This window comes from Penicillium vulpinum (genome assembly GCF_028829585.1).
Source record: "Penicillium vulpinum strain IBT 29486 chromosome Unknown utg000002l_segment0_segment0, whole genome shotgun sequence".
Classification (NCBI taxonomy): Eukaryota; Fungi; Ascomycota; class Eurotiomycetes; order Eurotiales; family Aspergillaceae; genus Penicillium; species Penicillium vulpinum.
Window position 1 is genome coordinate 3,242,518 of NW_026643242.1, and position 15,062 is coordinate 3,257,579.

At 49.1% G+C, this 15,062-nt stretch overlaps 1 protein-coding gene across 1 annotated transcript; it reads right to left on the minus strand.

Moving 5' to 3' along the window:
* Nucleotides 1-361: 361 nt before the first annotated feature.
* On the minus strand, nucleotides 362-14,677 carry N7479_004284 (uncharacterized protein; the record flags this gene model as incomplete). Its single annotated transcript, XM_057251981.1, has 2 exons — nucleotides 362-14,556; nucleotides 14,608-14,677. Coding segments are annotated over 2 exons (14,265 nt in total), but the record flags the coding sequence as incomplete, so codon positions are not given.
* Nucleotides 14,678-15,062: the final 385 nt, after the last annotated feature.

Here is a 15,062-nt window from a genome sequence, read left to right on the forward strand (position 1 = left end):
TGGAGTGCGTCCAACCTTTTCTGAATATATTACCCTTCAACACATCACACATTAGCTACAATATACAAGTTGTGGAAGCTCAGAATTATGATAAATAGATTGGCATTACAAAAGGCGACTGAGAGATGTAGGAATAAGGGGTTAACCTGCCAGAAAAACAGAAAGTCTCTCATACATATTATACTAGATAGAATAAAGATTATGTCATTTTGCAGAGAAATGCAGAGAAATATAAATGGTGCCGTCCAAAATACATGGAAATACTCCATCACATCCGGACTCTTCCACCTGTGCGTGCGAAGACAGGCCCCTTCGGCAAGGAGGTCCCTCCATCGGCAGTTTCCGCTCCCGACAAGTACCCGATTTCCCTCAAATAGGAAATGCTCTTCCGGAGAGATGCCTGGACCTCATCCTTGTGCTTGTCCTGCCGAAGATGGGCCGGCATAGGGACACCCAAGCGTCCGCCGGTGGCTTCTAGTATATGGAACACTGGCCACAAATGATGCTTCTCACCGCACGCTTTTAATTGCGCTCTCAACCGGTCCAACCATTCTGTAGCGCCGATACCTTCCAGTTGGTAACCGAATTCATCGCGGAGCATATCCCATAACTCCCCAACGTGGATACCATGCCGAATGGTAGTTTCCACAGTATGGGAATGAGGTTCAGGATGGAGAACATCTCTCAGAATGGCAGAAGCAACCTGGTGGGCGCCAGAAACGAGGATGAGGCCGTCCAACCCCGTGCTGTTGAATGCCCCAATATCGATCACACTGGCCACAACTCGCCACAAAAAGTCGTCCGTATTTGACACTCCAGAATCAACGGTTCCGACGATCAATCCCGGTTTCACAATAGTCGCAATGGATGTGGTGTATCTCCGGGCGAACTCCTTCACTAACTGTTCGGATACGTACTTGGTTTGCGCATATCCACCGGCGTTCCTCATCATCTGAGCGAATGCCTCGACTTCCTCGTGGTTGTCATCGTCTCCGAAGAATAGCTGACCACCCGAGATGAACGTGAAACGCGGTGGTCTCGGCGACCGGGTGAGAGAAGCCAGCAGAGAACTTGTGCTAGTGACGTTGACAGCCTCAAGGCCTTGATAGTCGAACCCCCAGTGAACAATTGCTCCGTTGTGAATGATCGCGTCGATCGGAGAAGGGGAGTCTGGCCGAGCCTCAATGCAGCGCCATTGGGCAGCATCGAGTCCTAGGTCTGGCTGCGACAAGTCGCCAAGCCAGACCAAAAGGCGACTAGAATAGCTATCGTTCCACCATTTGCCTTTCCGAGCGGATTCAATCACTCTGACTGTCGCTTGGTGGTGGTTCGCAGCACGGACTAGAGTAATCACACGCTTAATTCGCGATATCTCTAGCAGTTGTCTGAGGATCTGACTCCCCAGGAACCCAGTGGCACCGGTTAATAGAATAGTCTCAGGGTGTTGTGCCCTAGGTGACTGAGGGATTGTCAGTGCCGCAGATGTGGTCTTTTGATCGAAGTCTGCAATTGCCTTTACAATCTTCAAAGACAAATTTAACGAAGACGAGCTATTGATAGCGGCAGGGTTGGCCCTAGCATTGTCAATCATGCATGCGACACCACAGACGGTCATTGATGCCTCTAGCAAGCTATCGATTGAAAGCTGGACGCTGAATCTATCCTTAATATAGGCCGCAAGAGAAACTGCAGAAATGGAGTTTAGGCCGGCAGTTGCCAGCGTGATGTCGCGGTTGCGAATTGCAATCGCATATTCCTCGTCGTCCTTCGCGAGAAGTTGCGTAATCCGGTCACTGATGCTGAGAGCAGTCGTCTGATCATGAGCAATCAAAGATGCGGAATGGGTTGCTGACACGGAGGCTTGCGCAGCGACCAGCTCCTGCATCTGCGTGCTCATGCTACCCAGCCAGGCCTTTACCTTGGGGCGATTGATCTTGCCTGATTCCAACAGTGGAATATTGCTGAGGACAATGAAAGAGCTCGGTACCATATATGGAGGCAACCTTTCCACCAGATATGTCTGTATATCTGAGATGTGCTTACGGACTACATCCAGCTGCTCTCCAAATACTGGCACGAGTTCTTCTCCGTCAACCAGGACATTAGAGGAGTCTGGGACTATGTCGCGTAGTGACAGTACGGCCACTAAACTGTCTCGATACCTGCCGGCCTTTGGGAGTTCAACTGCGGCATGTCTGACAGATGGATGGGCAGAGGTGTGATGTTCAATGTCGCCCAGCTCAATCCGCTGCCCACGAAGCTTGACCTGTGTGTCTTTTCGGCCAACAAAATGCACTGTACCATCATCATTGTAGCGACATAAGTCTCCTGTGAGATACAGACGTTGATCCGCCATCATATTTGGTCCCAACTGAGCCAGCCATGCAGGCGCATCGATGAAGACGGCCTTGCTTTTCTTCGGCTCATTTAGATATCCTCGTGCGACGATTGGGCCTTGAATCAGGAGTTCACCCACTGCACCAATCGGCAATAGAGTGTTAGGATTTTCAGAATCCACTATCCAAGCATTACAACACATGGTGGTCCCGATATTGGCTGGATCGGTCTTCACGGTGATGCTGGTGTTGGCAGTAGCAGCGACAGAACATTCACTGGGACCATAACCATTACATAAATGGACCTGATCTGCCCAGGTTTCGATATCCACTGGCGAAAGTGACTCTCCACCGAGAATGAGAGTTTTGAGACTAGGGCAATCTTGAGGGCTGATCGTTCGAGCGACGGAAGGGGTAAGGAAACTCCAAGTGATTTTCAACTCCCGAATAATCTGGGAAACAGGAACGTTCTGACGTTCTCCCCTGGGTAGGCAGATACAAGCACCGGACAGTAAACCCGTTAGTGTCTCGAGAATACTCACGTCAAAGGTATATGGTGCCATCTGGAGAACCCGAGTGTCAGGGGTTAACCTGCTTCGTTGCGCGTGCTGGACAGCACCGCTCAAGAAAGACGCATGTTCAACTACACAACCCTTTGGTTTTCCAGTACTGCCAGACGTGAATATGATATAGAGCACATTGTGTGGCTTCACACCCGTCACAGGTGGCTGCTGTTGAACAGGAAGACTATTCAAGAAACTCTCTGTGATCACCAGCGGTTTCAGGGATGTTGAGCTCCATGTGGATGATAGGCCCGGAGTGGTGATAATGGATGTTGCCTTGATTTGCTGTGTGATAAACATCAAGCGGTCCATGGGATGAGCAGGATCTAGGAAGACAAAAGCGCCACCGGACTTAATCATGGCGAGCATTGAAATCACAGCCCAGGCTGACTTGTGGAAGAAAAGAGGAATAATTGTTTCAGGACCGACGCCACAACTGTCTCGAAGGTAGTGGGCGAGTCTGGTGGATATATCATCTAGCTGATCATATGTGAATAGCCCCTCAGCAGCATCAATAGCTAATGACCGAGGCTGAACTAATGCACGTTCGTGAATCAACTCGTGTGCACATCTGTTGACTCGCTCAGCGTTACGTGGTCGACTCCAGACCTTTAACTGCTGCAGATCATGATCTCCAACAAGCGGGAGATCTTTTAGAAGCAATTGAGCCGACTGGGGATTGTTGAGCTGCTGGAAGAAGTGGCCGAACTGCGCTAATAGGGTGTGCATCTTTGTTAGCGAGATCACTCTTGGGTCAAACGCAGCTTGAAGGACCACTGCGCTCTCAGTGAGGTCGCACACCAAGACAATTCCGTAAGCCAAAATATCGTTCTCCACAATGTCGAGGCGCTCAAGGCCCAGAGGGAGCTGTGCCTGCTGCTGATGTTGCTGTGACTGGATAACGAGTAGATTCTGGAAATTACATGCAGCCTGGGAGTCCGCGTCAAGTTGCGCAATATGTTGGAGACCCGCGTGTTCATGGGGAATCATAGAAACTGTGTCTTGGTGGATTCCTTGAAGAAACTCGGCGACTGAAAGCTGCTTCCCAACCACAGCATTAAAAGGTACAACCGTGATGAGCGGAGCGACAATATCCGTGATGTCTGTTACGGAGGCATTGCGACCAGTCTGCGTCATCCCAAACACCACATCTTCCGACCCGGTGTGTTGGCTGATAGTGACTGCCCATGCTGCTCTGAGAAGCGTCGAAACAGTGATATTGGCTGAATTATTCATAGCTGATGTAGGGACAGAATACTTTGCCACTGCTGTTGCTCGCGAGCGATGGCCTGGAACAGAGCGAGGGAAATCCACGGAAGCCAAACCAGCAAATCGTGACTTCCAGTACCGATCGGAGACTTCTGGATCAAGAGAGCACATCCATTTGATGAACCTGTTGAACGGCGGGGTGGGGGGTGCCTTTTGTGACAAATAGTGATATGACAGGCGGTCCATCATCAAAGAGATTGACCAGCGATCCAATATGCTGTGGTGCGCGCTGGAAACAGAATATGTTTTGGACCCTTGTTGCACGATACCAAGCCGGAACAACGGCGTCCCGTAGCCAAACTGAGTCTTTTTGTCCTGGCAGAGATATTCTTCCACCGACTCGCTGTATTGCCAGGTAATAGGACTGTGTTTTGGCTGAATGACAAGCTGATAGGTGCCATGATGGTCCATTTGAACCAGCCGTGTTCGCATTATTGCTAGTTCATCAACCAGTACTTGCCACGCTGAACGAAAGCGATCTAAATCGATCGAGGGAGGAAGTGCAAGAACATCTTGCCAACCATAGGAGCCTGTATCCCGGGTAGTCAACGCCATCATACCCTCTTGCAACGGAGTGCAAGTGTAGAGGTCTTGCACCCAGTCGGATTTGATGTTGGCCTTTTCTGCAGCAGACTTGACGAATTCATCCACACTGATTCCAGGGTTCAAAAGACTGAATGGCGCCACAACATCTGCCCCGACAATTTCCTTTCTCGCCTGCGAGTTGAATATTTTTGCAGCCATGTCGAGAAGGTGGGGATTATGGAAGATATCAGCCACTGGAAGTTGGAATCCTGCTCTGTGAGCCGCAGAGGCGAGTTGCATGGCTGTAATGGAATCACCACCGAGTCGGAAGAAGCTGTCTTCCAGGCCGACTCTAGAAACATTGAGTACACGCTGCCAGAGCTTAGCTAGTTTGATTTCTGTCTCAGTTGAGGGTTCTCGCTTGGCTCCGCTACCCAAAGCGTACTGTTCTACCTGTGTCTCTGAGAGTGAAGCACCCAACGCTCTCAAAACTTTGCGTTCTGTCTTTCCAGATGTGGATAATGGCATCCGGGAAATGGGAAACCACAACCGTGGGATCATGTACGGCGGCATAGTCTTCACCAGAAGATTTTCAAGCTCAAAAATTGTCGCCCGGTAGCTGTCAGTCATCGGTAAAAGAATATCAGCTTCATCCTGGGCCTGGGTGGCCATGCCCTGGAGATTGATGAATACGGAAAGCAGCGGCCGGCCACCAACATGGAATGGGGTTACGGCATCTGCGGCAACTTGCAGCACTTGTGGAAAATGAGCTTTTATGTGATGTTCAATCTCAGTGACTTCGATGCGTTGTCCGTTGAGCTTGAACTGTGTATCCTTTCGTCCAAGAATCGTAAGTGTTCCATCAGAATTGTAGCGAGCAAGATCGCCTGTCTTGTATAGTCGGTGTCGCTGACTGCCATTGTATTCCGACAACCAGATGGGATTTAATAAGAAGCTCGCCTCTGTACGCTGTGAGTCATGGATGTAGCCTCGTCCAACGATGGGGCCTTGAATAATGAGTTCTCCCACAGCTCCAACCGGGACCAATCTGTTATCATTTGATGGATCCACTAGCCAAGCCACCGAGCCAACAGGGTATCCAATTACTTCTGGCCGGAAGTCGTTGGTACTTAGTGGATTGTAGGCTGCAAATACAGTGCACTCAGCGGGGCCATATCCACCGACCAGATTCAATTTCTTCGCCCAGGTATCGGTAGTATTAGTGCCGATAAGCTCACCTCCAACCATCAGGGTTTTCAAAGTCGGCACATCCTCTGGTTCAAACAGCTGAGCGAGGGTTGGTGTCATAAACATGATATTGACTTGCATCTGTCGCATTGCTTCCACCATGTGGCTCATTCTGTCATCATCTGAAGGTATGCAAACGCAGCCGCCATGATACAGTGTCGTGAAAATCTCCAGAATCACGGCGTCGAATGTGTACGAGGAGAACTGGAATGTACGGGAACTAGGGCCAAATCCCATCACCTTCCCATGGTATTGAACGGAGGAACACGCAGCAGAGTGCTCAATAACCACACCCTTGGGTTTACCAGTAGATCCAGAAGTAAACTGGACATACATGATGTTTGCGGGTGTGACGTTTGTTGATATCATGGTGTCATCACCCTCCGGCAAGGAATTGAGCATTGATGGCGACACAACAAGCACCTTCTCAATTAAAGTTTCACAGTATTCACGAGTCTTCGGCGAAGCGATGATGAACCTCGCATTGAGATCATTGAGAAGCCCTTTGAGGCGGTCAGGTGGGTGGTTGGGATCAAGCAACACAAACGCACCGCCCGTTTTGAGTACTGCTAGCAATGCAATGGCGGTATATAGGGACTTCTCAAAACATAACGGAATGCATTCATCCGGTTTGATACCATATGTAGACCAATTTTGTGCCAGTCGGGTTGAGGCAGTGTCCAGTTCAGCATAAGTGTAATCAGCTTCCCAGGAGTGAAGTGCAGGGGCATCTGGTGTGTTGCGCGCTTGCTCTGATATCACATGATGCATGCAGAAATTGATTGTAGACGGTATATTAGCAGTCCACTGCTGCAGCTGAGCTTTGCAGTGACTACTCATCGGATTCAAATCTGATACTGGTATCTCTGGCCTTGCCAAAAGCGAGGAAATAATGGTTCTGTATACACTTGCGACATTAGTGGCCTGGCCACTTGAGATCCTGGAAGTCTGGTAAGTGAGATGGACCTCTGTTCCATCAGGGCCTGTGAATACATTGACTGCAATATCAAACTCAGACGGGTCATATTCTTGGATGGAAATTAGGGAAATCTCGCTCGAATCACTGGGTGGGGATCGCCGTTGGAAGGAAATGGCCGTATTGAAGAGAGGTTGACCTGACATCCCAATAGCGTGTTGCATTTCACCCAAAGATACGTATTGCTGGGCCATGCCTTGCAAGTAATCATCTTGAATGGTCTGGATAATATCCAGGGTTGATGCCGAGTTGTCGAATTGCACCCGTGAAACCAACATGTTTATAAAAGGCCCTACTGCGTTCTCGATGTTGGCGAGTGGCGCATCACGACCAGACGTTAGATAACCATAACAGACACTGTTACTGTTTGTAAAGGTCCGGAGAACTAATGCCCAAGCAGTTTGCACGACATTCGCTAGGGTCATGCCGTGAGTGTCTGAGAATTGACGTATGACAGACTGGGTTACCTCCGCTAGTTCGACTTGGACAGTCTTCCACTCGTGGGTCTGGGGACGGCCATCATCAAGGAGGGGGAAAAGGCATGGCTGGACTCCCTGGAGATAGTCTTTCCAATAACGCAGCGATGTTCGCTTCCGTTGCTGCTGAAGGAAAGCCACATAGTCGCTATAAGGCAAAGCCGTCGAAATTTTACCAAGTTGCCCACTGAATGCGCGTTTGATATCCCGTAGGATAATCTGCACGGAAGCCCCATCAACTAGAGCATGGCTGAGTTCAAGCTTGAAGAATAAACTGTTCGGTCCTTGGCACAAGGTAAACATGTGTGCAGCGACCCCATCGGTGGTCCCCATCGGCTCAATCGTTTTGAGAGCCGTGGTCGGATCCTCGCTGGCTATCTTCCGAACGGATACTTGCATGTGCCTCAACACCAGTTGGCCCCATACCGTGTCGGATTCAGTGCTCCGAATGAAAACGGTCCTCAAAGCCGCATGATAGTCTACAACCTGTTGCCAGGCCGCCATAATTCTCTCGGCAAAACCATCACCCTTTTCATCACCAATGACCTCCCGAATAGTATAAAGCTCGTATGCACCACGCGACTTCATTTGGCTCAACAAGATTCCGACCTGCATCGGGGAACAAGGTGAGATACATTCAACGTCATCAATATCTGAAACATTGATTGTAGGTAGGATTTGCTCGGTCAACCTGCGGATGCCTGAAGGCGTGTCCATCAGGCTGCTGAAATCCCCTAAAATTGCGACGTTCGGTTGTTCCATGAGTTGATCAATGCCTTCAGCTAACACTCGGTGGCACACCCTCACCCATTCCTGGATATCGGACTGATGTTGCATATACTTGTTAACTGCGAAGGTGAAGCGCAGACAGCCATTCTCACCAGCGGCTGAGATATCGAACAAGGCATAGCGCTCCATAGTCAAGCTGAAATCCTGGAGCTCTTTTCCAAAAATGCCAGATGGTTGAAACAACGAGTCTGGCCTCTGGAACTGTTGATATAAGCCAAGATAGTTGAATAGGATTTCCATTTCAGTTGTGTCAACTGCCTGCGCTGCTCCAGGGTTGAGCTGTCTGGCTGTGAAGTATGACCAGCCGTTATGACGCAGTCGTCGACGAGCATCCCTCGTCTTCTTGACCGTGTTAAACCATTCGTCGCCCCTCCCAAGCTCAACACTGACCGGGTAGATTGTAGTGAACCATCCTACTGTACGGGTGATATCAATAGCTGGGTCCCAGGACTCGCGACCGTGGCCTTCCATGAACACCGCTGGTATCTGCCGATCGGGAAAGACTTCACGGAATGAATGAACCAGGGCTGCCACCATCACCTCCACTGGTTGGGTGCCCAAAATCTCCTGGCTATCTCCCAGCAGAAGGGTAGTTCGTTCCTTGTCGAGAAGAAATGATGTTTCAATAGTATCTCCCACAATGTTAGGCTGCTCCGACATTCCCCAGTAGTCAAAATCAGCGCGCGGAGCATCAGCCATAAGTACATCCTCTGATGACAAACTGTGGTGAGCGTATTGAGCCTGTAATCTGACCCAGTTGCTAAATTCTATACTAGGCCCCGATTGAAGTATCCCAGAAACCAGCAATTCCTCCAGCTCCTCTAGTAGAACACGCCACGAGACTAAGTCAACTACCAGATGGTGTATTGTCAAAAAAAGGTATTGAGCCTCTTCGACATAACAGGTTATCCCAGCGAGAGTTGGCCCTTTCTCCACATCCAGCTGGGTCTGGATATCGCGGAAAATGGATGCCATTTTATCGTAAGTTAATTTCTGTGAAGGCAATAGAACAAATGATTCAGATGGATCAAATTTGACCTTCTGTTGCCAGATGCCATCGGGTTTATCTTTCCGGTAACAACAGCGAAGCATGGAATGTCGGTCAATCAGTATCCGTATTGCCTGTTCGATCTCATTATCCGGAATATTTCTGGTGACTTTGAGTGCAAAGCTTTGGTTGAAATGGTTCTGCCCACTGGGCTGTTTTTCGAAGAACATCTTTTGGATCGGAGCGAGATCAAACCAGTCGTCAGATTCTTCAACAGTCGGCACTTGGCCACTTAACTCCTCCGCCACTCGTGCATGCGCTGCTATAGCCTTGACAGTGCGATATCGCAAAATATCCTGTACGCTGAGGCGAATATTCATAGTGCGAAGCCGCGACATGAGTTGCATTGCAGAAATGGAATCTCCACCGAGACCCAAGAAGGAATGTTCCAATCCGATCGAATCTTTTGGCAGCGCGAGCACTATACTGATTGTATCACGTATTTGTTTCTGTAGCTCCGTGGTGGGTTGGCTTTTCGCTTTTGGATTGGACACATCGGCGATGGAGCGATATGTGGGTTCGTCAACTGCCTCGACCCAATTCTTCAGAAGATTTCGGTCCATCTTCAGGGACGCATTCAGAGGAATTTGTTTCAAGACTATCCAAGCGGAAGGAACCATGTATCGAGGCAGCTTCTCCCCTAGATCATCACGAGTTGTTGTAACTATCTTGGCGGCGTTGTCCTTCTGGGAACTGTCAATCAGTTCAATATCCTTCCAGCCTCTGCTTGCTACGAGGTCCAATGGCTCGTCAAGTGAGAGAACACAAACGAGCCTTCCGCTGTAGAGGCCTGTGCTAGGGACAACGACGAGTGCATGCTTGATCTGGGAGTTGTGGGATAGATGGGCCTCAATTTCTCCAAGCTCGACCCTTTGACCATGGACCTTCACTTGCGTATCTTTGCGTCCAATAAAGCTTAGTGTTCCATCCGCATTGTATCTCACAAGATCCCCGGTCTTATAGATTCGCCGTTGCTTCTTTGGGAAATCGATTGGTAGCCACGGCGGGCTTTCGACGAATGCAGCGTTTGTCTTCTGCGGGTCATTGAGATAGCCACGAGCGACCATTGGACCTTGAACCACTAGCTCCCCTACACAACCAATAGGGCTAAGCCTGTTGTGATCTATTGGGTTGACTACCCAGTTCACAGATCCAATAGCATGACCCAATATGGCGGGATCGCTGTCTGAGGTGCGAAGAGGATATGCTGTACAGTATACGCAACATTCGGCTGGTCCGTAGGTGTTCCATAGACTAAGATGAGCTGCCCATGATCGGACATTCTCCTGAGTCAATGGTTCCCCACCAAGTATAAGCGTCTTCAAAGTTGGAACCTGTTCCGGAGTAAACATGGCGGCCACAGTTGGAGTTAACACAGCGGAATTTGCCCTTGTTCGGTTGATTGCTCCTACGATGTCGTTCATTCTTTCCATGTCAGATGGAATGCAAATGCAAGCTCCTCGGATCAATGATGTAAAGATATCAGCGAAGTTCACATCGAATGTATATGCAGCAAATTGGAATACTCTCGACTGCGAGCCGATTCCGAGAAGTTCGCCATGAGCCAGTGCGCTGGAAGCGAACATGCTATGTTCAATGACAATTCCCTTCGGCTTTCCAGTACTACCCGAGGTGAAGGGAATATAAAGGGCATTCCAAGGGTGGGCTCGATGAGGCGTAACTGGATCTTCGCAGGTTGTATGGTCAAGAAAGTCCTGGCTCAAGCACACGATCGTAGATACAATCCCTTCAAACTTCTTACTCAGCTCTGGGGTGGTGATGACAACTGCTGCACGTGCATCCGCAGAAATCTCTTTTACTCTCTGAGGAGGGTATTCGGGGTCTAATGGCACACCGGCACCACCGGCCTTGATAATAGCCACCATAGCAATAATAGCCATAGCTGATTTGGGGAAGCAGTACAGGACAAAGACTTCCGGCCCAACATTGAAATCAATTAGATGATGGGCAAGACGATTGGATAGTTTATCAAGTTGCTGATATGTAAGATCGCCATCCCAGGAACAGATTGCCGGAGCGTGTGGTTGTGCATGCATTTGGGCCTCGATGAGTGCAGTCACAGATCGTGTCTCCACTTGAGGGAATTTGGTATTCCACTTCAAGACCTGTTTCATGTCGAGTTCGCTAATTGCTTGGATCTCTCCCACCGGTCGTGCACCGCCGAGCGTGAGCTGACTTAGGATATTTTCGAACTGATAGCAGATGTGTTCAACCTGGAATGTACTAATCAAAGAATTGTCAAATTCGATTTGAATGGTGATTCTGTCAACATGCAGTCTGCATTGCACAGTGAATGCGTAGCCATGAAGCTCAGTCGTCTGGATGGATGTGATTCCAGGAAATATTTCGGTAGTGTCCTGCTCTGGCTGGATAACAAGGATATGTTGAAAACCACATGCTTGGCGGCAATCCGAGTTGAGATTTGCAATATTCTGCAGTCCAGCCTGTTCGAATGGGGTCATGTCGATTCCCTGAACCTGCAGTCTGTGAAGGAAGGCGTCTACTCGTTCATCGACATCTATCCGCACACGGAACGGCACAGTAGTGATAGTGGGAGCCACCATCTCCCCGATCCCGGGCACATCGGCGTTTCTTCCACTTGTTGTCAACCCATAAACGACATCATTGCGCGACTCATGGTATTCGTTTATCAAAAGCGCCCATGCCGCCCGGATGAGTGTGGAATGAGTAACTCCCGTCCCATCTAGACTTGAGACGTGGCAATCATGTGCCAGAACCTCGTTTACCTGAGGCCGGTAGCCCACAGAGGGTAGCTGAGGAAATTTGGAAAGCACGGAGCCTGCCAACTGTGTTCGCCAGAAATCATCCGCCGATGCATGGTCTACTGTCTGTATGTGACGAATGAAGCGGTTGAACGGAACTGCCAGCAGGCGACTGGTGGCAATTTCATCACTGGAATGGTATATTGCTTCAACTCGTTTCCAAATCATAGGTAGAGACCATCCGTCATAGAGGGCATGGTGGGCAGTCCAGATGAATTTTGTTGATCCATCGTGGGTTTCTGACAGGGCATATCGCGCAAGCGCACCGCCATATGCAACTCCCTTCGCCAAATCTGATTTTAAGTATTCCTGCAGATTGGACGGAAATTGCCATTTGATATCCCGTGTGGTTACAATTTGACAGGTCCCCGCAGATCGTGTTGGAACAACCGTTGTACGGAGAATTGGGGTGCTCCTCACGGTTTGTTCCCAAGCATTACAAAATCTTGCCACGTCAATCTCTCGCGATAGAATGTAAACTGTCTGATGGATGTAAGTATGCGGTTCGCTTTGCGTGATCACCATCAGCCCTTCTTGCAGTGGTGTACATGGGTAGATGTCCTCGATATCTGAAGCATTAACAGCCCAGTCGCGGGCTATTTCAGCCAACAGATCTGAGGGTTCAATCTTCAGCAGCGAGAATGGTTTGATTATGACTTCATCTTGATTATTGAGCGGCTTAGCTGCCTGTGCCATGTCAACCAATCTCGGATGACCAAGGATTGTGGATACTGAGAGGAGCAACCCGGCACGCCTTGCTTCAGACGAGATATGCACCGCGAGAACAGAGTCGCCTCCGAGTTGAAAGAAGCTATCTTCTGTACGTATCATGTTATTTTGAACATCTAGTGCCTTGCACATTATGTGGTGCAGAATCCTTTCATTCTTTGTTTGCGGTCCTTGGTTCTGGAGGCTGCCAATTTGAGACCGATTGGATCCGCCCCATGTTTGCCCAGGTTGCAAACGCAATGCTGTTGAAAGGATTTTGGGTACTGTAAATCGCCCCTCGCCTACGTTCAACGTGTCGAGTTCCTCATCGGAAGATGTTGAAAAATCAAATAACCAGTCAGGCAGAGCTGCACAGACATCCGAGTCAACTGGAGGGATTACTAGCTGTGGCTTCACAGAAAGTCCTCCCAGGAATAGTACTTTGAGTGTATCAAGCAAACAAGCTTGAGCGTCGAATCCTCGCCTCAAGGTTCCGGTGTAAATTATTCCAGTGTCATCCCCGAGAACCGCATGAAGGGTCTCCTTGATTGGTTTGCGGAGTTGAGAATGTGGCCCAACCTCCAAGATAAAACCCACTTGTTTTGAACTGGGGCTTGCTTGGCAAAGCGCCTTGGTTGCTTCCATGAATAGAACTGGTGAAACCAGGTTTTTAACCCAGTAATCAACCCCAAGCTTTGTTTCTCCAATGTCACCTCCTGTTGACGAGGAAATCATGGTGACGGAAGGGTCAGCACGAGCGCCCTTGAGATTATCCAATTCCTGTGAGAGCTTGGTTGCAATCTCAGCCATTTGATGTGAATGATACGCAGCAGCGCCGGTATGAAGCTTCTGATTGAATATTCCCCTTGCCTCTAACATCTGCTTCAGGCGACCGATTGCACTGTCGTCACCAGAGACCGTGACATTCAAGGGACTGTTGGTACAAGCTACATTCATTCTGCCGGTGACGACTGTGTCTGGTGCAGTCTTGATCAAAGTAGTGATCGTATTGTAAGATGCTCCAACCGTTAGCATACTACCAGGAACCCCCCTACTTTTTCTTTTTAGAGCACTGATAAGGCGGCCAGTATGGTATGAAACCGTCACTGCCTCTTCAAATGAGATTGCCTTTGCGCAGTAAGCGGCCGCGAGCTCACCACTAGAATGTCCCAAGACGAACGATGGAATTACTCCAAGCTCAGCGAAAGTGTCGGCAATGGCAAGCTGGACAGCTATCGTCAACGGATAGGAAATTTCCGGCTCGTCGATACGTGAGTTCTCGGGATGATTGGTGAGTTCAGTCACCAGGTCCCATGGACAACCGATTGCAGCCAGATGTTGAGACGCACGAGCGATTGACTGTACGTATACAGGACAGATATCAAGTAACTCATGTCCCATTTGGGGATATTGGCTGCCTTGGCCGCTGAAAACAAATGCCATTCGAGTTGAGCTGTTTTTTTCTTGCCGACTGATGGGTTCCTGCTCCAGTGTCTGAAGCTGTCCCACCATATCATCCAGTCCGTACGCCAGAAACGCAACCCGATACTCACATACCGGCTTCTGGCTCAACTGCCATGACAGTTGATCGAGCAGAATATCGTGATGCAGCGAATTGATTTGCCCTATGGCATAACGTGCAACCCTCACAATCAGTTTCCGGCAATTATCTTGACTATCGGCACTCAGCACAATAAGCCTAGGTCTCAATGCCCTCTCCTCCTGAGATGGTGGGGTCGCATGACTATCGGGGGAGCCAATTGCGATATGAGCGTCTGACTCTGTTGTGCCTTTGCATGTTGAACCGCCATCATCTAGAAGAAAATTAGTTTACGAACAACAAATAATGCTAGACATTCAATTACCAGTCGATACTGTCATAGACACCGGAGCTTCACCGCCGGTTGAAAACTGCTGACTGTCGGATTCAACCATTGAAAGAGACATATCAAAGATACTACCAATCTTTCCACGGCTTGCGTTAAGAACCGAGGTACACAGTATGATACAATGTATTCTGAACAAAAATTGATACAAAATTGCTTCAATCAATTCAAAGCACCATGGAAAAGGACAGGCGATTTAAGGAAGCATAGCTGTCGGGCTTCATCTCTTGGCATATACATCAATCCCCCCTTCATTCTAGCTTATGTATGGAATAATAATAGCAATTACTCGCATAGTCAGTAAGCGGAAAGTGTTGGATACACGTTATCCAATAGAAGGAATAGCCTACTTCCATTTGACCTCGGTGAATTGACTAGATATGGACAAGACCGCATACGACTTCTTTCTCGAGTCCGGATCATATTGGCAATGC